Here is a 26,887-nt window from a genome sequence, read left to right as displayed (position 1 = left end):
CCACATATATTTATCTCATGTTTACAGACTGTTTCTGTTAACTACCACAGGTTTACACCCTACGAGTGGTATAACCCTCACCCATGCAATCCTGACTCAGACGTGGTGGAAAACAATTTTACTTTACTAAATAGTTTCTGGTTTGGAGTTGGAGCTCTCATGCAACAAGGTACAAGGTTGCACATCTTTGTCACACACATCCCACAGTCTGCTGACAGACTTTCATGCTGGTAAATTCCACCAAGAAGATAGAGGGTAGGCCAAAACCTATCTCAGGAATCAAAAAGATAGAACCCGACTTCCTAGACAGTTCTAAAAATAAAAAAGACAAAAATATGACAGAAATGAAACTCCTTTGCTATATATCTAAAATAAGACTTACTATCAAGCAATGAACACAAATTTTCCTAGAGAGAAGGAAGGGATAAATTACCTTAGAAACTGTTTACAAATTGGCATAGGTGGAGATATCAGTCTTTTCCTAACTTCACAAGTTAGAGGTTGAAAAGGATTAAAGTTTGAATCCTTTGAAAATTAGGTTGACTTACATTCTTCCAATAGCTCACAGTACCTAAAACTGTCACCTAATTACCACTCTGACAGACCCTACTGGGATTCATCTTAGCTTCCCAGTAACTTTTTACGATCTCCGGCAGTTGGTAACCATAGCAACAGTAAACTGGAGAAGTTGGGGGAAATGAAATTCATACCATAGAAATGTAATATATTTCATACATTTTCTATGATTTGGAAGATTTTGATTTTGGTGGGGAGGGAGGAGTGAGTTGTTTTAACCTTTGGAAGAAATCCAACTCTTTTGTGGATTTTCCTCAGCTTTGATTCCAGACGTATGGTCTAGAAAACCCTTCTCAAGATAAATGCATTAATTTAAGAAAATCATAAGTCACAGATGCTGTTGTGTTTGGAATATCTGCTCATTTGACAACAAGTTGCAAAATAAATTGGCAAAGGAAATTTCAACTAGGAAATATATTAAAGATTTTTGTTACTTAGGTGTGAACCCTAAGGCTTTTCATGAGGGAGTTGTTATCATCTACTCGAAATGTATATAGTCTGTCTCTAAAAATTCCAGGGAGAGAGAGCAAGGGTTTCTAGTGTGGAAATATAAAATAATTGAGGAAAGTGAGTAAAACCTCTCATCATGCGATTAAGTGTAGTTTATTCAGGCACTGCCAAATAGGTGTAGACACAGCACCTGATTTATTAGAAATCACTTGCATGAGTTTAGAGCATAGCACAGAACTATAAATCCTGCAGGAAAACTCATTAGATGACATATACTGCTTTACCACTGCATTTAGTTTTTAAGGAATTTATCTTGTGAACAATTACTTTCAAAGAGTGAAAGAGACTCCCCTCCTTCCCTATAGCTTGCCTTCCTGTCCCATTAGAATAGAAAAATATAGACTTGGGTTTCATAGAGCACACAGCAATTCTGTGCATGTACATATGACCGTGACTGCCTTCTGTCATATGAGTGTACCCACCCCTAAAATTTCTCTTTTATATTCTACCTGTTTGGAGTTTCCCATCATCCACAGCAAACCGTGGGATGCAGTGTCTGCTAGTTACCACTACCTTGGGTACGTGACAGTCAACCCCAACCAGACTCTGCTTGTTTTTCAAGAAGTTTAAAATATTTGTCAGGTGAAACAAATATTGCAATGTAAAAATGTGCAGTACTGGTGACTGTTAGTGCATTTGTCCTTAGCATGTGGCATCGGACCAGGTAGCTAACTTATGTATTGACTGTTGTGCTCTTGTTAGCAGAAGCTTATCACTGTACTCAATTGGAAATCATTTTGTTTAATTTCTTTTTTAATGTGATGATCAGGCTTTCTCTTTTCTACAGAGCGTGAGCAAAGTCTGGATCAGGATTGGCTGTCATGTCTGCCATAAAAGGCAGTAAAGAGACTTCAGCAAGTATTGTCTCTCATCCCAAATATTTTCTAATGATGTTTTATTCCACTTTTATTACTTTCATAACTTCATACTCTAGAGTTCTGAACTTAGAAAAATCATTTCTACTTGAGCGAAGTCATTTCTAAGTATGTAAATTAATGTTGAGAGTCATGAAAGTCACAAAATTGTGTGAAATTTTTTAAAAAGATGAAATGTTGAGAAATATAATTCACACCATCTACCAAGGGTTTGAAATGTAACCTGAGTAGGTTTCTACAAATTATTTTTAATTTCCAAGACCATTTCATCCAAAAGTATAAATATGTATTAGTTTAAAGTGTGATAGATGTGAATTTATCATTACATGTCAACAGTTGGTTATCCGTCTGTCCAGTTTTACTGCCATATAATACATAATTATACAAATAATAAATTAAAATCTGATCTTTTCACAAATGCAACCAAATAAAATAAGGATAAATTTACAGCAGAAAATCTATACCTATAAGCTAAGAAAATATATCTACTAACTATATTACCTATTTCCCATGGCTGTTTTATGAAATAAATGATATTTTAATAATAGCCAACGAAAAATCTAAAATAATATCACACTGCCACAAGGCTGCTAGATCAATGAAGTACAAAGATATGAAACAAACTTGGGCATTAAACACACACACACACCCACAGGCATATAAATCCCATTAAACTGAAAGATTAAAACAAGAGCAACAAACTATTCTACTAAATTCTTAGAGGCAATTTAATGAAAACTGTCATAAATATGAGTATTATTACACACCCAAATTCAAACAAACAAACAAAAGAAGGAAATAAAAACCACAGTGAATCTTTTAACCTCATTAAAAGAAAATAAACACAAAGATACCTAATAGCTTTAGAAGAATACATCTAATTCAAAGTCAAGAAACTCTGCCAACCTTTATCTGCTTACCATGAGCTGGCTTTGATTTCATGAGCAATATTTGTATCTGTTTATAGATTAAAGTTGAGCATAAACTCATGTATTTGTAGATTCATAAACTCCAATTTCCCTTTCTATCTTAAGCCATTAACTACAAAACTTCAAAACACCCAATCAGAATAGTGAAAGACTCCTTTAAGCCAGGTAATTCACCTGCTGAACTTCATACTTTGGATTTTTTAACTTAGGGTTTTTCCCTTTCACTTTTTAACTGGTCCCATAAACTCTATCATTCCTCTGACTTCATGGAGGAAATGCTAAGTACAGAACCAATGGTGAATTTCAAGCAAGCAGATTAACCAAAAATCCATCCATGAATTGATAAAATTGGGGTAAGTGCTGCAAATACCCTTCTGTCCCTTTTGATTCTACTGTTGGATTTATGGCCTTCCATAAGTTTGATCAAAAGTTTTGAGCTAGAGAGTTTTCACAGATGTTTGTCTTTTGTGTAGGTAAACTTCACACATGTACCCTTTCTTAAAGAGAGAAAGGTTTTTTTGGTAAATACATTAAATGCCTCTATATTATCTTTTTACAAATAATCAGGAATCATCTGATAACATCTAAAATGTATGTTCTTACCAGAAAAGGCCACTTTCCACCTGCAAAACAGCCAGTCTTTGAAGTATAATTTAAAAATAGTACTTTATTTGAGGACAAAATTGTGCCTTTTCAGTGAATGTATTATTTTCAGTTAAATAAGAATCTACTTTAAAAAAATAATTTTAACTTCAAAAGTAACATAAAACAATAAAAAATGATTCATCTACTGTCAAATATGGCTGCATCCAATTTCATCTAATTTGTAAAACTCCAGTGTTTTATTAAAGTACATGTGATAAATGACATGATATGTTAATCTTTTGAAAGTCTCTCCCATTCTTTAAGATTAAATAAGAATAAGTTAGCATTTCAAAGCTTTCACAGTTGTACAACCTAGAACATTTTATTTCACACAATAAGATGAATATCAGACAGTAAGAAAAGGCCAGAAGTCTGGGATTGACTTTTCAGCAGAAACAAGCAAACTCAAATCTAAGCAACTAGACTATCTATAAATTTTAAACATAGAATATCTTAGGGTTAAAACCATTTAATACCTTCAAATGTCAATAAATCACATTTTAAACAGCAACATTGATAAATGACAAAAGATCATTTAGATTTTGCTTCATTTTCTAAAAAAATGCATCTATTCACCTACACACAAGAGAGTAAAACCTTGATAGATTTATAGTTTTGTGTCACAAAAATGCATTATCTCTCTAGACTAGTGTCAAATCATGGGTCTTCCCTTTTCTCCTAACTGTTTAACTCTCTTACTCTGACAATACCATCACAGGATCAGAGTTGATGCCCAAAGCTCTATCAACCAGAATAGTTGGAGGGATATGGTGGTTTTTCACGCTAATCATCATTTCATCCTACACTGCCAATCTGGCTGCCTTCTTGACAGTAGAGAGAATGGAATCCCCCATTGATTCAGCAGATGACCTGGCAAAACAAACCAAGATAGAATATGGGGCAGTCAGAGATGGATCAACAATGACCTTCTTCAAGGTAAGGAACTGACAATATATTCTCAACGGTTATCTCATACTGAGGGGAGGAGGTTGTGGAGTAAGAGTCTGTCCAAAAAAAAACAAAAAAATGTTAGGCAACTTTTTTATAAAATAAAATGTCTAATGACAAAATCTGATTACAAGGGACCTAGGTACCCTCAGCTGTCACATAAAACAATTTCTTCAGTGCCCATCTAGGTATCATTCCCTCTATCCCCAATTGAGTTCACTCAGATCCACAGGTCAGTATCTTCAATATCTTCTCTTGTCTTTATACCCATTAATTAATCACTCGTGTATAGAAGCCACAAAAGTAAAGATTACTTAACCTGAAATTATGACAATCAGAATGCTTGAATGTCTTTGTTTTTTTCTTCCTGCTCTGTACTGGATGAGACAGGAGCAGATGACAAGTAAATGTGTTGATACTGGCATTTATTTGGAAAATTAAAACCAAAAATATCCCAGGGGACTCCAGTCTAATATTGCATTTGCACCAATGGGGACAGTGCTCCCAGCGCAGCCTGAAGCCTTCCAATAGCCTGGAGTGTCTCCCGAGGCACCAAAGGAGAGTTAAGTTAGAATCAATATGGTTTTAGTGTCAAGTGCATTTTGTTATTCAAGTCTTTTTAATTACTTACCCAGAGTAATGAAACTGATTTCCACCTTGCTTACGGAATAAGCTGTAGTACTTTTATTATCAAATCTCAGATACTATATCTCCCATGGGGGAAAAATGGATTTTAATAGATCCAGGGACCTTTAGAGATGACAAAAAACCTTAGAGATCAGGAAGTTCAGCCCTTCCCCTTACTCAGGAAGAGAACAAAACCTTCAGAAGCTAAATTATTTGCTCAAAATCACACACTTGGTTTATGACACAGCCAGGCTAGAACCTTCTTGTAAGAGGTACTTGTGCATGTGAAAAAAAGGAAAACAGCAACTGTAACCAAAATAAACTCTAAAAACACCTTTGTCAACGTTTCACATCCGGATTACTGAAAATGAAGTTGTCACCCAAGGTTTGAGAGGACTACTTTGACTTGTGAAGAGTATTAATTTAGAGGCAAAAAACTGAGGGTAAAAAAAAGGGAAAACTTCTTTGTATAACAGTATTAGTTCACCAAAATATGTATTACTTATGCAGTAAATGCGGTTTAACATTAACAATAATAATAAATAAACAAATAAAAACTTACTTGTTTTAGGAGTAAACTATACCCAGAGGTTTATAAAAAAGAGTAATGTAAAAAGTTAGGATTTTTCTTTTCCTCTATGTTAAGAAAAAGATGATTTTTAAACTTTTTTTTATTTTAAGAAATATGACATTGATTTAATGAAGGTATAAAGTGTGGTGATTGTTTCTTCTTTGGACAAGTGTTGTTTTCGAGACAAATGACATTAAATGTATGGCTTTCCAACTTTTTGAAAGCTTGAATTTTCCTAAAATCAGTACTGTAAAGAAACACGTTACCCCAAGCTAGTAATTCATCACAACACTTGTCAGAAACCAGGAAAATTACCTGCAAGGGATATAGGACAGAGAGACACTGCCAAAGTAGAACTGAGTATGTCTGAAAAAATATCTAAAATGATTTACCTCTTTCACCAGTATCAAAAAGCTTTAAAGTATTGGGAAATGGGTGAGTAGAGGCAGAGAAGATTCTACTACTACTAAGATGCACATTATAAATATAAAAGAGGGAGAGGCTACCCTTTGAAAAAGCCATAGATCTGACTTCGCCACTGTGCAAACAATCAGTGTATTCACAAAGTATCCTTTAATCTCATTTTGATTTGTCTCTGTTCACATACCTTTGAATATAAAGGGTGCTGGTTCCCACATTTCCTGGCAGGACCCTAGAGCGACCCCATTAAGGTGTGCTTGGATATTGCATTTCCCTGCAACAATTCTATGCTAATCTCGCAACTGTACTAGCTCATAACTGCACACTCTGTTCCTAAATGCTTTACATATATTATTTCATTTTATCCTTGTAAAGGCCAACTAAGATAAGAGCTAATATTATCTTCATTGTATGATGAAGAAAATGAGGTATAGCTCAGTTAAATAACTTGCCACAAATTTATAAAGCTACTGAAGGAAGAGTTAGGGTTCAGACAAACTTCAGGGAGTTCTAGAAGGTAAGCTCCTTGAGGGTAGACAATTGGTCTCTTTTGTTTGTCATTATATCCTCAGAACCTAAAACAGTACCTGACACATAGTAGGTACATAGTAGGGATAGTAGGCACTCAGAAAATATGTTTTTAATAAATGAACAAATACACTACTGAAATCTAAGAGAGATGGATTCTATCAGAGGAGGAAAAGAGAGAAGGAGGGAAGGAGGGAGGTGAGGAGGTATCTTTGTTCAGGCTGCTATAATGAAACACCACAGACTGGGTACTTTATAAATAACAGAAATTTATTTCTCACAGTTCTGGAGGCTGGAAGTCAAGATCGTGGTTGAATGAGGGCTCTCTTCTAGGTCGCAGATTTTATGTTGTGTCCTCACATGGTGGAAGGGGCATGGGTCTCTCAGGACCCTCTTTTATAAGGGCACTAGTCCCATTCATAAGGGCTCCATTCTCATGACTTAAACACCTCCCCAGTGCCTCACCTCTTCATACCATCATTTTTGAGGATCAGGATTTCAACATATGAATCTGGGGGGACACATTCAGACCATAGCAGGAAGGATACATAGAGATCCACAGAGGAAGAGACACTGTCCTATGTTCCTTGATTTATAAGTTATCTTGTAGCCTAGCAACAAGAAGGAATTTATTTGCAAAAAGAGAACAAGGACTAAATCCGATTTAGTTTTCCCCTTGAGGGAGGCAAGCTGTCAGAAAGCTTCAGAGGGATACACACTCAGCATTTTTAAGCTGGATTATTCTGCAAGGGAAAGAAACGTTCCAGCCTTTTAGCTCTCAGGGTAGTTCTACCCTGTCACTGAGTGACAGCAGTTAAGGTCACAAGGACTCAGTTTTGACCTGGCTCTACATTAAGGTATCACTGCCATTGAGGCTTCCTTCCCTCCCTTTCTTTCTTAATCAAAGACAGTATCCTCTCTTAGGCTGTTGAATCAATAAGGAAAGCTGCCTTTGCCTGGTCTAACCTAGCACATTCTGATCTACTATTGGGGCATAAGCCTTGCTCACATGGGTCCCATCTGCATTCAATCACAAGGAAACTTCTAATAAGAAGCATTTTTTCATCACACAGTGTAACTAAAGTGCTTTAGTCCCCCCAGTACCCCAAAAATATCCCTCTGGCACATCCAAATGGTGAACCTGTCTCTTTGTTTTCAAGATGATTCTAAGTTGTTTTACAGCTGAAGAATAGGCAGTCGCAAGGAGGAAAGGACTATGGAAGTTACCAAAATCCATAAACAAACAAAATACACTAACCCCTCATATGTGGTCTCTTGGTCACAATCGAGGTATGTTTTTAGTGAAAGCTCTGCTTGAAAAGTGTGACCAGAAGTTGCTCACTAAAATTTCCATCCAAAGCCATTGACTTTTTTTTTTCTAGACTTTGTTATTCTTGCAGAGAACAAGACCTTAGATTTCAGATTTGGATATTTGATTTTCAACATGAAAAAAAAGTTGTTTTTTTTTAAAATAGCTCAGGTGAGGTTTCACTATCCATCATCTGAATTCAGGCAAGGCTGAGGGAATAAATTGACATTTATTAAGCAACTGCTGGGTCAAGGTACTACGTGTCTGAGACAAGGGAAGCTGAAACAGTTTTCCTTCATTGAGTCATTTGTATGTAGAACAACCACAGTGATCACCAGGGACTGTATTTACACAAAGAACTGGGATTAAATCGTAAATTCAATTACACATACATTCACAAAGCTTTACAGATGGACACCTCAAGATCCTGGCTGATGCCCATGAAGAAAAGAACAATTTTAAGTTTTGTGGCCAAGGGCACTTAGTTAATGATGCTTATTAAACATTACACTTCCTCAAGGTCATCTGCACCCTGAGTCTTAAAGACTTAAGTACTATGGATGATATAATGCCTATTTGGTGAAAGGGTGTCATTCACCAGTAGACCAATTACCAGGTCAAAGTTAAAGAGAGGCAGAGTGTTTCATCAACAGTCCATGGACTGTCGAAGATATTTTAGGAGATCCTCCAAATATCAGGGGACCATTTATTTGTCCTTAGCTAACAATTTTTAAATAGAATCTTTTTAAAAATCAGTATACCAATAATTCAGAACTTCAAGAGACTTCATTTAAGAGAATTTTTAACAAACTCCCTTTGATTTTCTACTCAGGATAATACTAATTAATAATTTGATATTAATTATATTGGTTTTTCATCTCTCTGCTGCTGAATTGCTTGGTCCTTTCAATTGTTTCAATCTTAAATGATAAAGGCTTTTCCTGCCCTCCCCACTGTCTGAGACCACCCTCAGCATCTTAAGAGATACAAAGAGTAGTCAGTTCACAGTCAAGTTCTGTGGACACAACTTGGGGACAGATTTCCTGAGGCCATTTCCTCTTTTATACCCAAGAACATTGACAGCAATGGCATCCAACTACAACTTTTGCTTTTAATATGGAGCACTAAGGCACTGATTTTCTCCACATCTCATAAAAAGTAGGACATGTGCAAAAATTGTTTTTTCTCCTTGTAATTCTATTAATTACCCTTATGGATAAATGGGATAGCCCAAACTTTGGTCTCACAGTGATAGTTTATCAACTTTTTTTTTTCCCCAGATGAAGAAAGGATTATCATGTAAAAGCTTAAGAACCATTTGAGGCCTGAAAAAAGAGATTTCTCAATGTTTCTTGCAAACCATCATCCAAGCAAAATAATGGTTTTGGTTCATTGTTCAGAGATTAGGGATACCAGCCAGTCTTCTCAGGAGTTATGACTATAATAAAATGCTGTGATATAAATTAAAACTTACAGTAAAGTTTAGTTCTAGAACCTGGGTTCAAATTCTGACATTACTGCTTATTAGCTATGTAGACCTTGGTAAGTTATTTAAACCCTTTGTACCCGATTCTCCTGTCTGTAAATTGAGGATAATATCTAGCTCAAAATATTATTTTAAGAAATAAATAACTTAATAGAGGTAGTGTGCTTATAATACTACTTGGCAAATTGTGAACAATAAAAATGTTAAATAAAAAAGGGAAAAATGTTAAATATTATTATAATTCTCACCAAAAAACATCATCACCATTAACATCCAACCCTTACTCTTAGCTATTAGTCCTACTTTTTTCAACTTTCTGAATTAAAAAAAAAAAACTCTAGTTTGGTCTTTGTTCAGCTTCCTTACTGTCAGTGATCCCGGGAGGTGTGCCTTCTGCTACTAGACAGAAAAGTCCAGAGAGAGTGCCAGTGCCCAAAATCTCAAAGATTTTCAGAGGCCAAGTCAGACAAAGACCTCAGTCCTTGGAAGCTTTGCTGAGCACATACAGGAATCTGCAGAAGAACCACTTCCAGATGGTAGATAAGCAACAGACGGTGAGGCTGCCCTCAGAATTCAGCTAAGAAACAGAATAAGGCAGTTCAACTCAGTTCAGTTTAATTTATATTTTTTCCAGGATCTCCAATTTGACCAGTTTTTGAGGTTGGCACTGTAAGAGATGGGAAAGGGAAGATATAAAATTTTTCAAGGCTTGAAGACCTGAATAGCAATAAAGAGACAAGATGCACACAGACCTGTTAAATACAATGCAACACGTGGTTAAGTAGCATGGCTTGTGCAGACAGGAAGTGGTGTGAATATCAGAAGTCCCTGTGAGCCAGAATGGTAGAAAATACTCATGTAAGAAACGCTTCTCAGTAGAAGCTTGCCCTGTAAAAAATCACTATCCTCTCAGACCCAAGTCAGAGGATTACACAGATTAGATCATGATTCAGTCTAAAATGACTTGAATAAAATAGGTTTAAAAAAATCGTAACAGACTTGTCATTACTGGCTTTCATGGTCTGGGGACTTTGGACCAGCTGTGGGAATGGACTCTCTAACCTTTATAACCTCCTTCCAGAGAGTGGTTAGGTGCTATCCTTAACCCAGAAGACATTTCAAGAAAGTTACTGAGCACCAGTTACTGCACCAGTGGATGTGAAGCAATGAGCCATTATGGGGAGACAAGTTCCAGACAAAAATAGTCATATAATGAAGCACAAAATGAAAGACATTTCACAAACTTCTCTGTATAGGAAGGCACTCTTCACATAAGAGCTGTTAGCTGATGTTTGAAAGATCTAGCTAATTTTACCTGCAGTGTCCAAAATGTTAAGTCCCTATAGTTTAAAAATGTATTTGTTTAGGGAGAAATCCATGAGGTCAATTAAAGTTAGCCTTTTTCAAAGCCTGTTATATTGCCTGTAATGGACCAATCTTTAGACAGGAGAAAAACATGAAAAATGTTTTAACAAAGGTGTTTAAATCCCACTGAAGGATTTTTTTTAAAGGAAACATATGAATTTATAGCCTAGGGAATTCTTCAAATGTCATAACTTTCTATCAATTCAAGATAAGAGCAAAATCAACTGTAATGATCATATTATATACATTTGAAAGACACAGGTCCCTCACTATAGTATAAATGCTTTCATCTGAGAGTCTTCCTTCAAAGTGATTTTTGTAAATTAAATCATATTTTTTTAAATCCATGAGAATTTTTTTAACATCTTTATTGGAGTATAATTGCTTTACAATGTTGTGTTAGGTTCTGCTGTATAACAAAGTAAATCAGCTATACATATACATATATCCCCATATCCCCTCCCTCTGGCATCTCCTTCCTTCCCACCCTCCCTATCCCACCCCTCTAGGTGGTCACAAAGCACCGAGCTGCTCTCCCTGTGTGCTATGCGGCTGCTTCCCACTAGCTATCTATTTTACATTTCATAGTGTATATATGTCCATGCCACTCTCTCACTTCATCCCAGCTTACCCTCCCCTCTCCCCAAGTCCTCAAGTCCATTCTCTATGTCTGTGTCTTTGTTCCTGTCCTGCCCCTAGGTTCTTCAGAACCTTTTTTTTTTTAGGTTCCATATATATGTGTTAGCATACAGTATTTGTTTTTCTCTTTCTGACTTACTTGACTCTGTATGACAGATTCTAAGTCCATCCACCTCACTACAAATAACTCAATTTCATTTCTTTTTATGGCTGAGTAATATTCCATTGTATACATGTGCCACATCTTTATCTATTCATCTGTCAATGGACACTTAGGTTGCTTCCATGTCCTGGCATGTAGGAATCCAAATTTATAAAGCAGATATATCAGAGTTGAATAGTTGCCTTAAAAGCAACCATTTCCTCTAAAACAAGATTAGATCTATCATTTCATGAAATAATAAATTCTCATGGACACTATTTACAATCGCCAGGACATGGAAGCAACCTAAATGTCCATGAGAATTTATTATTTCATGAAATGATAGATCTAATCTTGTGTTAGAGGAAATGGTTGCTTTTAAGGCAACTATTCACCTCTGATATATCTGCTTTATAAGTTTGGATTTCTACATGGTTGATTTCCATGTCTTTGACTGATTTTTAAGGTGTTTTTTTTTTTTTAATCGACAGTTATGTAAAGTAAAAGTAAATTGGAGATCAGATTTTAAAATATAATTATATTTGGTGTTTTATTTGTTCAATAAGCATATATTTACCATATTTATATGATCATTTTTGACAAGATAACAAAAATCAAATATCAATAATCTATCTTCAGTGTATATGTGTGGGGTTATGGATATATGTAAAAATAAACATATAAACAGGTATATATATAAAATCTTTAAGCATGTTGGTCTGAAGTAGAATTGCACAGTTGTTCATTCTGCTGAATAATAGGGTTATACATCTTTACTGTAGAAGCCCTATAACCTGGTTGAAGAAATAATGTGATAAATAATGTTTATTTCAGTAAAAATGAAATATTAGAGGGATATGTCTATAAAATGCAGGTTTCTATCAGTCTTAAGATTGTATTACACTCCAGAATTTACACATATTTTTCCTGTTATAGCAGAAACCCTGAAACTGAAAACAATGGAACTATATGAAATACAAAATAAGGAAAAATATAAACAATATCTACATTTCCTTCCAGGTTCCAACTGTTGCACTTCCTAAAACACTGTCTAATTTTTTGTCTAAACAAATATAAGCTGTCTAAATTCATATAAATAGTTTCCATGCATTGTGTGATGACTACAAGATTTTCAGCAGCTCTAGTTATAATAGACAGATGCCACAGCTATTTACTGAAGTTATTCTTTAGAAAATGTGTCAGTGATGTTAGAACATTAGCCAAGTCATAAGTTTGATGTTCTGTGTATTAAAACAAACAGTTGATTCCCTATTAGTTAAGAACACAAACCCTGGAGCCAGATTGCTGGGATCAAATCCTGGCTTCATCATTTCTTTATGTGGCATTCTGTTTCTTCATCTGTAAAGGAGAAATAATAACGGTATGTTTCTCATATGAACACTGTGAAGATTAAATAGATTAATACATGCAAAGTGCTTAGAATAGTTTTGGGCACACAGTAAACATTGCACATGCTGGTTATTATTACTATTTTCAATAAATAATTTTTAACTGCACAGAGACCCATTGTAAATTATTTCCCATTGAGTGTTTAACTTGCATTCATTATGGGAGAAAAAAGAGAAATAAACAACAGTCATCAGATGGTGATACAGTAATACTCCCTTATAACAGATTTTAGATGAAAAGAATGCTTTTTCTTTGCCAACAACGTTTCATCAGCATCAGAATAGCCACATAATCAGGTTCAACCAGACAATGTAAATGTATTTAACCTTAACTACCCTCTAGGATTAAAAAAAAAAAAACCTGGATGATTTCAGATTTAATAAATGAGGACTTTTCAGTTTTTGTGACTTTTGATAAGAAGCTCAGAGTACTTTACAAATATTCTAATTAACTTTTGACATATTCAGCGAAATAAGTTGCAATCACTGTTTCTTCTTTTTAAACATATATCATTTAGAGCAATTTAGCAGGCTGAGACCATAGAAGATTTACAAGTGCAGAAGCATCCAGACTGTCATTCAAACAGTTTGCTTAGTCTTTTAATATTTATGATAATGTCCCATGAAGTATGCTTCTATTTTTAAGAATTATTAAAATCTGTGTCTTAAAAATAGTCTATTAAAAAGAAATAAATCTAATTTAACTCCTCTTAAAATAGTACTTTTTGACCAAACAAAAAATAAACATTACAGAACATGGTTTGACAGTGGATGGAACTCAGGAATAAGGAAGAAAGAGGCCATGACTCTGTATTGGTTCTTTCACTAACCAATATGAACCCTGGGTGGCACTTAACTGTCTTTGAAGTCAGGACCTGCATAAGTAATATAAAAAGTTTTGTCTAGAGAGTAGAACCTGGGGGTTGAAGGATCCTTAAGTGAAACTCATCCATCCATGAAATTCTCCTTGTAGGTTTCCAGTGGTAGAAAACTCACTATATCCTAAGGTGCTTGAGCCATCTACAGATATTTTTAACTGTTAAAAAGGTTATTCCTTAGCCACATTCTAGTTCTTCCTATTTATCTAAGCTTCCCAGCTTGTCAAACAGTCTATAATTTCAAAGGTAGAATACAAGGATCCCCACAACAGCAAACTTTCTAAATGATGAAAGAGAACTTTAAATGAAAGCAGAAGGGTGCTATTCTCTGGGTGCTGTCCCATTATGTTTACCATTATTAGACTGGAGCAAAAATAGTAGGAGGGGGTCAAAGAAATTTAGAATGTTTCCTATGCCTTCAACTTGAGCAAGTCCCCCAAGTGATCATTTTCTTAGAAAAAGTTCTGCTGTTCAATGATTCAAATTCCATGCCTGCTAGATTTCTCTTCAAGCACCTCAGGGAGTTCAAGCCAAGAACAATCTTCTACTCCAAAAAGGAAGAAGTAAGTGTGGTTGAATTAAATCCATGACCTTCAGCTCCACAGAGCAGTGCTAGTTAAAGTGTGGTGTGACAAACGTGTTGACTCAGGGGACATTGTGTTACTAAGCTGTGATGAGATAAAAGAAATTGAGAGTAAGACTTTAGAAGTTCTGTAGCTCTTGGATATTGTGATGGCACCAAGAACATGATTAATGAGGGACTTTCATGGTGGTGCAGTGGTTAAGAATCTGTCTGCTAATGCAGGGGACATGGGTTTGATCCCTTGTCCGGGAAGATCCCACATGCTGCAGAGCAACTAAGCCCGTGTGCCACAACTACTGAGCCTGCGCTCTAGAGCCTGTGAGCCACAACTACTGAAGCCCTCATGAGCTAGGGCCCACATGCCACAACTACAGAGCCCAAGTACTGCAACTACTGAAGCCTACACGCCTAGAGCCTGTGCTCCACAACAAGAGAAGCCACCACAATGAGAAGCCCGCACACTACAATGAAGAGTAGCCCCCGCTTACCACAACTAGAGAAAGCCCATGTACAGCAATGAAGACCCAACACAGCCAAAAATACAATAATAAAAAAAAATTTTTTTTAAAAGAACATGATTAATGGATACTGTTCCAAGAATGTAGACCACTTTGAGGGCTGTCAAGTGCCAACATGGTGAGCCACATCTGGTATGAGTGCATACTAATCCCACTTGGTAGGACCACAGATAGGTCTGCCATGGAATGAAAAAATAGACAGTCCTTCACTGCAGATAATTTGAGAACCACACCTGATTAGGCTCAATAACAGATGTGAAGGTTTTGAGTTGAATCTTATCATCCTTTTCCATGTCCTACAATTCCTGGATTCCTAAAAGGACTCCTCCCACTTTGTTTCCCATAAATGAACTGATCATTTACTTTGTTTTGTCCTCAACTCCCATAGACCAAAAAATCCAGTTTTCTAACTATTTACAACATTCATTTTTAATAAAATTTAAATACAGTGGAAAAAAATAGATGCTTCCTGGATTTTTTTATATGGAAGCTAACTCTTAGTTGGATTAACATGATACCAAATAGCAAACAATCTCAGGGCATAATATGAGTTCATGAGTATAAGCTATATTGTCACAGGTAGATCAAATAAGACTAAGATCATTCTCAGAAGAATTTTGGCAAGATTGACATCCACCTACCCAAAATCAGCATGGTACAGTGGAAAGAGCATTGAATTAGATGTCAGGGGCCTGGAGGTTCGGTATTAGCTCTGATACTAACCAGTTTTGTGATTTTCATGAAGTCTCCAAATCTTCTGTACCAAAATTTCCCCCTCCGTGAAAATAGCATGAATGAGCCAATTTCTAAAGTTTCTGTCAACTGTAAAATTTCATAATTCTAAGAAAATGATTTTCCCTTAAGGTAGTTTCCTGGTGGAAGAATAATTTTCCCAGCAGTGCGTTTACTGCCAAAAGACAGACTGACCTCCCTGCACTTGTACAAGTAGTTCTTTATTATAAATTTACCATTAACAGACTCTTCCAGACTAAAATTACCCAACAAATGAGGCATTGAACCCTACCTCAAAAACATACCTTTTTCATGGAGACATGAACCTCAACTTTCAGATATCTGTGGGGGTGAGGAGTAATTCACAGGGGCCTAATCATGACAAAATGGTTTCCATAAAATACCAGTATCTATAAGGTACTGTATATTGGATTGCTATTTGTCTCACGAGAGTTTTCTCAAGGGCTTCTTCAAATACCTAACAATCCAAAATAAAGCCATCTGTTCTCCCTTAACTCGTAAAGCCTACAGCATTAACCCAGGTCTTAAATAGAGTTAGGAACTGAGTGAGCCTTCAGGAACACTTGAACATGAATAACCACACTATAGTTGATTCCACAGGTATTCCATTCATTGCTGTGTCCCCAAATCATGTTTTAAACTTCCTTGCACTCCTGAGATGATAAGCTCTGTGCCTGCCAAGGAAGCTCATGTGTGTGTGTGTGTACGTGTGTGTGTGTGTACGTGTGTACCATATACAACGTGAGAGCTGGAGTAGCTTGGAATTATCAGTAATTCTCATAATGTCTTCCATCTTCCAAATAAATGGAGGGGAGTGTTGATGCAAATGAAGACAAATATAGAAAAAAATTGGAACAATATGGAAATTACAGAATAAAATGTAAACTATTTACAGATCACTATTCAAAAGAATAGAAAATTTATACCTAAGCAATATGAAAACTTAGGCAGTATATTTTAACAAAGAAAGTAAGATAATGAGATAGTGGAAGGTATAGATGCATATGTAATATATACCATATATATGGCTTATTACTGAATCAAAAAGCTGAAGAATAAAGGAAAAGACAAAATCATGAACACTTTCAAATGAAAATTCAGTCCTCATTATCCAAAATATAATTGAAATTTAAAATTGAATGTATATATAAAAAGGCTTATAAAAATACAGTAGGAAGAGTTTTCTGATCTGAATTTTAATGTGAAAAGAGCATTTGCCCTCTAAGTTTTCTAGAAAAGATAAGAGTAATTGGCAGTTCTTTCATAAATAAAGCAGAGAAGGTATTGATTTATCCCAAGGCTGTCCCCTGCAAAGGAATGTTGGATCAGGTATTGAAACTTACATACCAGAAAAAAGCAAAACAATGCTTACTGAAGTTAAGTCGTTGAAGGCAATGGAATAAATGAGTAGAGTCCTGGGGTGATCTAGTCACCCCTTGGCCTAGTGGGCCTTGAGGACTTGTTCTTAAGTGGCCAGAGTTCATTAGGCAAATGTTGTCACTGATACTAATCTTCTTTCTTCCCTACTGAAATCAGCCAAAGGATCTTGAGGCAATGTCTTACATCAGTTGAGTAAGATCTCTTTTTCCTCTGTAGCTGCCTCAGTGCCTCCAAAGGTTTTCCTATAGTGAATTGGGCTCCTTTCAACTACCAAACTGAAGTCCCAGGATCATCAATATCGGTTTCCTATCTAAAGAGAAATAATCCTCCCTATGCTATTTGAACCCCAGGAATTTTGAATAGCTTTAGGACATATTTTCTCAGCACTCTCTGCTTGTGGGTGTGCTTTCTTTCCCTGCAGAAATCGAAGATATCCACCTACGAGAAGATGTGGGCTTTTATGAGTAGCAGGCAGCAGACTGCCCTGGTCAAAAACAGTGATGAGGGCATCCAACGAGTGCTCACCACTGACTATGCCTTGCTGATGGAGTCCACCAACATTGAGTATGTGATGCAGAGAAACTGCAACCTCACTCAGATCGGGGGTCTCATTGACTCCAAAGGTTATGGAGTGGGAACACCTATAGGTAAGAGAGGCAAGGCAGTAGCAAAGACTGAGATGGGCAATGTCAGTTACAAAGTATAGAAAGTAATGGGCTCAGAGGTATCTACTCCACATTCTGAGAAAGTCTACAATGCCTTCAGTGGACTAATAAATAAGGGAAACGCCGGCACAGATCATAGGCATGTTCTGAATTGAAGATTCCAAGATATTTAACCTAATAAACTTTTAACTCATTGTTTCTTTCAAGTTCTACCATTGCAAATAAATTTGAGTACATAGATTTTATTATTTTACCCCAAATATTGTTAAAAGAATATCTTCCTAATTAACACTCTTCTCATTATTTTCTTCAGTTCCTATATATACCTGTATAGTTTTTTCTATCTTAAATTATATTAGAATACAACAAAATTAACTATACATATAGATGACAAAGTTAAAGAGCTAGGGTTCCATGTAAATAGATAGAAAAGCAAAGCTATATCTGTCAAAAGAAAAAGGATAAAGATTAGATTATAATTTGCTCAGGCAACATGTCAGATTCAATCATTAATAAATATCTAAAATCTCCAAATATTCCTAGTCCTTGATTTTGTACCACTGCTCAATCTAAGGATATTATTACCTTGTAGGCATACAGACCCACACAGCTAGGTCTTCTTGCATGTCTGAGATATAGAACTATATTCTGTATTCAAGCGACAATGACCTCCCTATAGAAAACACTCTATTTCCCTTACTACAGAAACTGTATTGTATAAGGTTCTGATATGGTAGCAATCTGCTCTTCTCAAGTGAGTCATCAGTAATTTTTTGATAAGCATTCCCAAGGGGAGGAATTGGAGGCCATCTTAGACCACTGGGTTAGTCCAATAAGAAATACTAGTTACAGTTAAATCAGATAATTAAGGACCCAAGGTGTATTATTATTTTCACCTGTTGAAAGGGATTATCCAATTCCCTCAACACTAGACAGGGATCGCAAACTCAAACGCTTACAGAAGCCAAGGAGGTATAATTGAATAAAGCTTGTTGGTTTGAAGAAGCAGTAGGGAATGGTAGCAAGTATGGAGAATTAGAGACAACATATTCATATAAAGGGGGCAGCTGCCTTTCAGGTCAGTAGCTGTGGGAATTTGAGCCCAACATTATCAGATCTTCTATTTTTCATGAAAAAAAATCAGATTTTAGGTGAATATTCCTGATGGCTTAATTTGGCAATAAATTTATTTTTTTAAAAAAGATTATGTAGCCCATATTCAACTTTTGATCAATACTAATTTGATTAACCAGATAAAGAAGGCAACTCTCTCCACCTTTGAACATGAATACATAGCCAATTTGACTCCATGCAATCTATCTGATGCTAGAAATATATGCTATAAAGAGATTAACTTACATCAATGGGGTAAGAGCTCCTTTTCCTCTAAATAAGTTGTTATGTATGTCCTCTAAATAAATCTTCAGAATGATTGGGCTAGGGAACCTGTAACTACCTTCTTGCCCCTTTATTTCCAATAACTTTTCCTGATGAAAATGCCAGTATTTCAAGTGAAGTGTACATTTTTTTCTCAAGTGGTAAGCTCTCCTAAAACTAAGTCGGTGTGCTCTGCAGAGGACTCAGTGGGATTGTTAGACACTAACTAAAAGGTTACTATGCTTTTTTTTGATTTGAGAAACAATGTCCTATCTCCCTAACCGGGCTTTATCACCTCATTTTATTTTTTTATTTATTTTTTTTATAACCCTCCTTCCATCACTTCACAATAACTCACAAGCAACGACGCTTTTTTTTTTTTAAGACTGGAGAAAGAAGCTAGACGTGTTATTTTTTATATCCCATCACTGCTGATTTTAGTTAAATGGACCATGAGTCAGACAAGAACACCAGGATTGGGTGCCTTTGCCTGAATCTTTTCAAAATCAAGACCTTATGATTGATTGTAATATATTCTGTGTCTTCTTAGAAAAGCAACTACAGTTTCTTAATGGAACCATCTTTAGATTAAATTATAAAGTTGAAAACTGCACTTTTACCATTCCATCCTCAGCTCCATCTCCACCACCTTTTAATTCCCCTCTTTGCCCACCAAATTTCCAGTCTGGTAGTAATGATAGAAAATAACAATGTGTATCACTTCTTCTGAGAATATTTACACTATAATATGAGACTTTTAATAGGCATTTCTTCTACTGAATGAAATACAACTCTTAAGTTAAAATATTGGAATATTGGTGAGGAATGGGGAAGCAGAAAGGGGTCCTTTCTGAAACACTCCTAAATTAATGCAGCACTTTAAAAATAACTCTGCCTCCCTGTGAATGAGGCTGACCCTGTGATGAGTATCACTACATTTTATATAATATGATATAAAGAGATTTGAATATTCCAGTTCAGTCTACATTTTGCCAACCTCATGCATTCTCTGACATACAAATTCCAAAGTTGAAGAGTTTTCCCCCTCCCTAGATGAAAAGAAATACACTCTAGGAATTTTTCATAGTGGTTATAAACCTGTCATCCTTTTAAAACTAAAACAATGAAGGAATAATTGGAACAGATGGCAGACCTCAGAGAGAATACATCCATTGGGAATACAGCTGTTGGATAAATTTGTGAGATGTTTCTTCTATGACGAAATGACTCTTTAAGAAAGATCAGCTGCTATTCAGGAAGATCCGTGCGTATACATATGTATTTTTTTCAAGTGACTTGTAATAAATCACTTCCAATGTCATTCAGTCCATTTAAGCAACAACAACAACAAAAATTGAAGCTAAAATATATTCAGATATAAAAAATTCTCCACATACTTCTGGTCTTGCCCTGACTCCCTTAAGGCTTAAAATTCCTTCTCACAGTCAAAGATTGGCAAAGTTGCTCAGTCACAACACAAAATCGAAGACTGTTTCTTAGAGACTCTCAGGACAGAAGCTCTGGAAATGTGCCTCCTGAGGGATTTAAAATAAAACTTGAAGAGAACGAGAGCAGTTAAGGCTTAAACAGGTTACCAGGAGGCTGGAAATTACCTTCCTTAGAGACCCACCTTAAACAGAGATCCAATCCCCATCTGCCTGAAATATTTTAGGTATTGTGCAGCCTGAAGGCAAAAGGAAAGCATCAGTCAGCATTTACTGAGTACCCACTCAGTAAATAGCAGTGTATACTGCTATGATTACTGCTGCAATTGTTACCCTATCGATCATTCTCACACTCTTCAAAGCACTTTCATGTACATTAAAGCAAAGCTCTCTTGATTCACTTAATTGTTCACATACTATTGTTAATGGTGCTAATTTTGACACTAACCATTATTCTGGAGTTGTTTAAGCAAGCAGTCAATATCTTTTAATTTGGCTTTCAAGAGCCATTTTCTCACCAAAAATCCATACTTTTAATTGATAAGCCACAATCTAACTCCAAAACATTTTGCTCTTCTTTTACACTTGATCTTGAGGGACTGACAATGACTTTAGGAAATCTTGGGAGGAATGGGAAAAATGACAAATGTCACAATATTAATCTTCTGCTTTTCTAACCATGCCCTAGAAAGGTATACGGGGGAGGGAGGAGATGACATGGGGGTGAAGGGAGAAACTTTAATGAAAATAACACTAAGAGAGAAGTTAGGAGAATTGAGTTAAATTCTTGGCTCTACCAGCAACTATTACTTTCACCCATATCTTCACATCCTCAATTTCTTCAATTCTAAAAATAAGTAGACTGGGACTATATGGTTCCTAAGATCTCTTCTGGTTCTAAGGTGCCACATTTTTCTATTTGCTACTTTTTTTGCATTTTTCTATTTCCACCAAGAAGAACGTTAAAGTTTACAAACAGAAAGAGCTAGAATGTACTACTTTCCTACTAAGTAGAAGAAACGCTTACAAAAATCCTTAGCGTCCAAGAAGAAATTAGGTAAAGAAATTTTACCATCTTTTTTTTTTTTTTTAAATCTCTCCCTTTGCTTTAATTAACATAGGAATCCAATGTTGCACAAGCTGTGGCTGCAGGACCATGTTGATGCTCTCTAGCCCTAACATAATTAAAAGTTCAATGGCATTACTAGAAAATAGAGTATAAATAATGTCAATAAAGTGCTTGCAAATTTTCTAAACCTAGCTGAATGTTGTTTAAATTATTCAAAACCTACTCATAAGAGTATCCTAATAGGTGTATTAGTCAGTATGGACTAATTACTATAACCAACAGCTGCAAATTTTTAGTGGCCAACACAATACATATTTATTTCTTGAACTTGTCATGGTCCAACAGTGGGTTGAAAGAGAGACTCTGCTTCATGCAGTCATCCTGAGACCCAATCCCTTTCTAACTGGTGGTTCCACTATCCCTAGTGACTTAAAATCCTTTCCTCCATGCTGAGTATTTGAGGAAAGAGAGGGAAAGAGTAGAGGATCATGTTGGGAGGATTTATGAGACAGGACTGGAAATAGTCATACATTGCTTTAGCTCCCAATGGCTAGCAATCGGTCAATCACCACAATGAATTGTAAAGAAGACTAGGAAATGTCTAGCTACTCCCATAGGAAGAAGAGGAAATGGTACTGGTGATCATTTAGCCAGGCTGTCACAATATTAGACAGTTTGGGTAAGAGTTAATCTCAACATGTCAGCTTTTTACTGTCCAATTATTTAGATCCTTCAAAATATAGGATTGCCCTTTGCTAGTCAACTTATGGACTGGGGTTTTCCAACAGCCATAATGTAGTTACCTCTAAGACAATAATCCTTCTTCACACCTTCAGCCTTTTGGTGACCAATATCCAAATGACCTCACTTACAGGCTCTCCTTACCGGGATAAAATTACTATTGCTATTCTTCAATTACAAGAAGAGGGGAAACTGCATATGATGAAAGAGAAATGGTGGCGGGGAAATGGCTGTCCCGAGGAAGACAACAAAGAGGCCAGTGCTCTGGGAGTAGAAAATATTGGGGGTATCTTCATTGTTCTGGCTGCTGGACTGGTCCTTTCTGTATTTGTAGCCATTGGAGAATTTATATACAAATCACGGAAAAACAACGATATTGAGCAGGTGAGTCATCTATTTCTAGGACCGGGTGGTTTTTGGTTTGTGTTATCTGTCTTAAGTTTGGGGGTTTAAAGGATGCTTGCCCTTTGCTTGTAACAGTCTATTGAACTAGATGCCCAGAAGGGCCATTTTTGAGTTAGAGCTAAGAGCTATTGAATCCCTGCCAGGTGCTGCTGGCACTGTAGCCCCATCATTTATTAATGAGAAGAAGGAAGTACCTTATACACTAAATTCAATTATCACTATTTGGAATGACAGTGCAAAAATTCCAAACTCAGTTAATTTCTTTAACAGTTATTTACTCTTAAGATAGAAACCCTAGATAGAACAAGGAAGAAGTAAATCCAAAATTGGAAAATATATAAAAAGATCTTTGAGAGAAATGTTACATCTCCTAAGTGTAGGTATTGAGCACATGTACTAATGCAAAGCAATTTATATAAAGATATAAATGTAATATTTTGAAACTGAGCATTTACCTCTATCAAAGTACGTTTTGTAAAAGAATAATTCACAAAAAAAAATTTGCCATAAAAATGATGAACAGTACAGAATGATGATAAAATATATTAAAGAATCTATTTTTCCAAATTTTAGGATTATGGTTGATTTCAACAGTCAACCATTTTTTGCCTGTTACTTTTAGTTTTGATGAAAATCACATCAAGAGCTTACACTATTCTGAATAAGATGATGGTTATTAAAGATAATTCCTTCATAAGCATATGAGAATAAACAAAACACAAAGCTCATGCCCATTGTAGAGTATTTGGTTACCCAATCAATTTAAAAGTATTGTTAGAATTTTGAAACTACGAACTATTAATAACAGGCCTAGTTTAATGCTCAGCTATCAATGCCTTAAAATTCTTAATAATTTTAGAACAAGGGGCTCTACATTTCCATTTTGTTCTGGACCCCACAAATAATGTAGCCAGTTTTGATTAATAATCTCATACGAGTCCCACTTCCTTTAAGTGGAAACTCTCCTTAAGTTCCCAGAGATGGGGATGATTGATTATAACCTGTTTTCATCCAGAAAATTTTCCCAAAATTACAAGGCAATTGTCAGAACATGAAGCACCATTTTCAGAGACCTTGTTAGAGAAAACTGTCTAATTAAAAGGGAGAATCGACTGATCTGCTTTAACTTTCGATTTGCTCTTGAGGTGTCTTGTTTTATGCAAATAATTTGAAAACTAAAAGCTTGTATATGTTATGCTTTAATGTGCTTCTCATAATTGTCAGCTTCATTTGATTTAAATTTTCATTTAAACGCCCATTTTTGCTTCTGATTTATTCATTTTTCTATATTTTTCTCATTTCTTTTGCATGCAAGGCTTTTTGTTTCTTTTATGGACTGCAGTGTAAGCAAACCCATCCAACCAACTCCACTTCTGGAACCACTTTATCTACGGATTTAGAATGTGGCAAATTAATTCGAGAGGAGAGAGGGATTCGGACACAGTCCTCAATTCACACTGTGTAATCATTAAAAAAAAAAAAAGTTGTGCCAAGTAGAAACTGCTTCTGCTAATTGGTGGTGTTGATGATGTCTGTATCTACTAAGCATAAATAGCCGTAATCCCTATCCTTGTTTTAAGATAGCAAAACTCATGTACTCTGAACATTGAATTCAATGCACTGGAGACACATGTGCATTTTATATTGAAACAGCAGCATATTAGGGGTATACAGACTCCAAGATATGTGTGTTTACAGGAATTGGCTATACCATCAAGAGAATGGTTATCTTAGTTGTATTTTCATGTATTAAAAATAAGCAACTCTTGCCTCATGCAAAAGTAGATTCAGACTTTCAACAGTGCAAAGCGTGAAAACAAAATGATATTTTGAGGAATTATTTTCATCTTTGTGAACCTTTTTTTCTCCTCTTTCCTTTTCCCTGTACCATACACTCTGTAGATCCACACTTTCCAAGTACCCAAAGCCCCATCTTTTCATAATAACTCCTTAACAATGTTAATTTTTAATTCAAATTGTCTACTATTTGAAATGTACTATTTACACAGAGACTCCAAGAAGTCTTAGATTTTAAAGATTCAAAAAAGTGACCCAGAAAATGAAAACTAAACTTGAAACCTCTGGTGTCATGAAAGAAGAGCATTAGCTAAGGTGAACATCACTCAGGAAGACACAACATAGTCAAAAATGATCCCTGCATAGAAATTCATTACCATCAAGCTCTCAAGTAACATTTACTTGTAGAGCTTAACAATCTTCTGTAGGTTAAGATAGGTAGTATGCTCAGAATCTTTAAGGAACTGTGATTTTTTTTTCAAGCTATAGATTATATTTTGCAAGCTCCAAGCACAGTCCTAAGCTAGAAATTAATGCCTAGCCTGTTCTATTTTCCACTCACTTGCCCTCATTCTTTGCACTGAAGAACATCTTTTCACAAGATGTTATTTCATTCCTGTCCTAATAGAGTGGTTGTTTTTGTAGCAATCTTTTCTGAGCCTCGCCACTTTCACACTCATTCCTCTGGATCCTTTGCCATTTTCAATTTATTCCAAGTATACTGGGGAGAAGGACAAGGAGGAGAAAATAAATAGAGGAAAGAATTTCCATACACATTAGTTACGGATCTCTGTAGATTTATTTCCCACCTGCATTCAAAATGCTGTAAATAATTTTCACTCTAACTGAGCTTGTGACATAGAAAGCCAACTACACACTTAACTTGTTGTGACAGGATGTCTGCTGTCCCTCTGAGCTCTTTCCCTCTTCACAGTGAATAGGGGAATTGAAGATGCCTTTCATCTTCCCTCAATATGGGATAAGTTGGTCTTTGTTCTCCTTAATGGGGTTACCTTTTGACATGTGAAGTGTTCCCCAAAAACATATTTCTCAGAAGTAGAGATAGGCCATCTGTGTAATCATGTAGCATTTTGCCTTCTCTTTGTTTAGCTTTAAATGGGTTACAATTTTTGAATCACGAGTCTCTTCAATCAACTCTAGATTTCTCCAGTAAAACATGTTCAGGAGAATTGACTCTTGCCCTGATTGTTTCTCAGTCTTGGTTTCTTCTTTAAATAAATATACTTTTAAGGAAATATCTATAAATTACACTGACATTTATTAGCTGTTATTGGGGTAAAAGCAACGTACTGTTTGCCCTAGATCAGAGTTCACATCCTCATAATCAAAAACATCAGATGTTGAAATAAATATTACATAATTCATAATTCATTGATTCTATATATAGAAACCACAAATTACAGAAATTTATATTCCCAAGGACTCTTTAATAAATCAAAAATGCTACCCAAAAAGTTCAATGGTGATTGATGAGGTATAGATGATCAGGGTTAATGGTAACAAAACTTGTCTTTCTATAGAGAGTATCCTTTAAAAGTGTCATTCAGAGGTTTGGATAAAATTAATAGTTATGTACTACTTTAAACTGTATACTACCTAATTCTGATAGTTACATATTATTTTATGGTTTCAAAGTGTTTTAACATACAGTACAGTAAGTCCCCTACATACGAACCTTCAAGTTGCGAACTTTCAAAGATGCAAACGTGTGTTCTCATGTCCAGTCATGTAAGTTAGCTCCCGTATCCGGTGTACATCATTACATGCGTACATTCTCTACAAGTGGTTGTGCTTTTGTGGACTTTGCTGTACAGTACTGTATAGAGTACAGTAGTATAGTATCTTTATTTCAAGCCCAGTATGTCCGGAAGCAAGCATAAAAGCAGCAGTGATGTAGTTGGTACTACTGTACTTTTCAAGGTACTGTACTGTAAGATTAAAAACGTTTATTTTCTGTGTTTGTTTGTTTTTTATGTATTATTTGTGTGAAAAGTAAACCTATTACAGTACAGTACTATATAGCCGATTGGATACATAGGCTAACTTTGTTGGACTTATGAACACGATCTCGGAACGGAACTCCTTTGTATGTAGGGGACTTACTGTATTACATTTAATCCTTTCCACAATTTTATTTCAGCTTTACTAACACTTGACTCTGAAATAGATATCAGAGTCAGTGACCCAGAGTCCTAGACTTAGAATCAAAAGAGAATTTTCTAAATCAGCCAAACTTAGGTTCAAGTTCTAGTGGAGTCACTTGCTGAATGTCTGTA

At 35.7% G+C, this 26,887-nt stretch overlaps 1 protein-coding gene across 1 annotated transcript in view; it reads left to right on the top strand.

Moving 5' to 3' along the window:
- GRIK1 (glutamate ionotropic receptor kainate type subunit 1) overlaps positions 1-26,887 on the top strand; it is a 425,923-nt gene that overhangs the window by 385,709 nt on the left and 13,327 nt on the right. Inside the window, 4 exon segments of the mRNA XM_036849470.1 lie at positions 51-169; positions 4,254-4,471; positions 17,513-17,738; positions 22,522-22,772. Coding sequence (XP_036705365.1) covers positions 51-169; positions 4,254-4,471; positions 17,513-17,738; positions 22,522-22,772 — 814 coding nt within the window.

Source organism: Balaenoptera musculus, chromosome 4, assembly GCF_009873245.2.
Source record: "Balaenoptera musculus isolate JJ_BM4_2016_0621 chromosome 4, mBalMus1.pri.v3, whole genome shotgun sequence".
Classification (NCBI taxonomy): domain Eukaryota; kingdom Metazoa; phylum Chordata; class Mammalia; order Artiodactyla; family Balaenopteridae; genus Balaenoptera; species Balaenoptera musculus.
The sequence above is the reverse complement of the archived record's forward strand: the minus strand, read 5'-3'. Positions and strand labels throughout refer to the sequence as shown.